General features: G+C 22.6%; 1 protein-coding gene across 4 annotated transcripts in view; it reads right to left on the bottom strand.

Moving 5' to 3' along the window:
- LOC108572311 (fatty-acid amide hydrolase 2-like) overlaps positions 1-1095 on the bottom strand; it is a 4647-nt gene extending 3552 nt beyond the window's left edge. The window contains exons 1-2 of one of the 4 annotated variants that reach the window (XM_017934518.1): positions 906-1095; positions 295-503 (exon numbers count right to left, since the gene is read on the bottom strand). In XM_017934518.1, the coding sequence (XP_017790007.1) occupies positions 295-503; positions 906-965 (269 nt within the window). In that variant the 5' untranslated portion in view covers positions 966-1095. Of the gene's footprint in view, positions 1-294; positions 504-754; positions 840-905 lie in introns of those variants that run through there. The other 3 variants (XM_017934522.1, XM_017934520.1, XM_017934521.1) reach the window with 3 other exon arrangements.
- Between the last annotated feature and the right edge of the window lie 227 nt (positions 1096-1322).

Consider the following 1322-nt stretch of genomic DNA (forward strand, 5'->3'; position numbering starts at 1 on the left):
CTCTAAATAGCTTTAACTTTTATATTTATAATATTCACCTAAATTATTTACTGAGATCATATAATTTATAAATATGTTATTACAGAAATCAATTAATTGTAAAACATCTGCATATATAATGTCTATAATTCTTTCAACAATTCAATATAAAAATTAGCATTTATTCACCTATGTTACATATTTTGCAGTAATAAAATATTTAATTAGTTATTGATAATATATAAATAATCTCAAACATATTCAAAATAAATGACATTACATAGTGCAAATTAAAAAATTAAACTAATATAATACCTGATTTCTTCAGCCAATTCAGATGCACTCGTTATCAATAACCTGTTTTTAATTGGGGGAACTTTTTGCAAACTATATCTGTAAAACAGCCCATAAATGAAATCTACCAAAATATCAAATATGACATGAAGTCGAATTATTAAACATTTTAAAAAGATTTTTATAATTCCTTTTGACATTTCAAACATTGTCAAGCCCACGTTACTTTCCTAAAACATACAAAAACTTATTTAAATTATTTATTACTTATTTTTTCTTTAAATTTACTTAAACTTATGTATTATTTAATTTTTATTAAATAAACTCATTCGGTAATTAATTAAAAAAAAATATGAAAGTATACTTTTATGAATAAAAACAAGTTTATAACAAAAATTTAAGTTTTCGAAATTTAGCACGTATCCTTATCAAATATATAAATGAATAATTTCTGAATTATATGGGTTTCTGATATTTTTACTGAATTACACATGTTGTACGCAGCCTGTACATAATTGAATTGTACAATTTATACTCGTAGACGTATGTTATGCACTCAAATATTAAGTCAGCAATTTTCATGCATGTATAATATGCCTCACTTTAAAAAAAATGACGCAGTATATACATACATAAGTATTTGTATATGAATTAGTATTCCACTTGCAAATTGAGCAGTAGTGATCGAGCATTTCTTTAAATGAATGCAACGATATGACTGCTATAGTACGAGCAAAACGTAAATAATCAACAATGGTTACAATCACCAATTAAAACAATTTTCAAAAAATTGGCTTCAATTTTTAAAATAATAATAGAAATCGTTGTTATCACGGACAAAATGGACCGTAGAATAAGGTTATATATTAGTTTATAATAATCTCATTTGATAAGTATTTGTAATAATCTTACTTAATTTAACATGATGTTTGTATATGTCAAACACATATAAAATAATGAAAATGTAGTAAATTAATATAATTAAAGTATTCATCGTTGAATTTAAAATAATTATCACATTTAATATTTTATAGTAAAGAATGTTGAAG

The sequence above is a fragment of the Habropoda laboriosa genome, unplaced genomic scaffold (assembly GCF_001263275.1).
Source record: "Habropoda laboriosa isolate 0110345459 unplaced genomic scaffold, ASM126327v1 scaffold65, whole genome shotgun sequence".
In the NCBI taxonomy this organism is placed as follows: Eukaryota; Metazoa; Arthropoda; class Insecta; order Hymenoptera; family Apidae; genus Habropoda; species Habropoda laboriosa.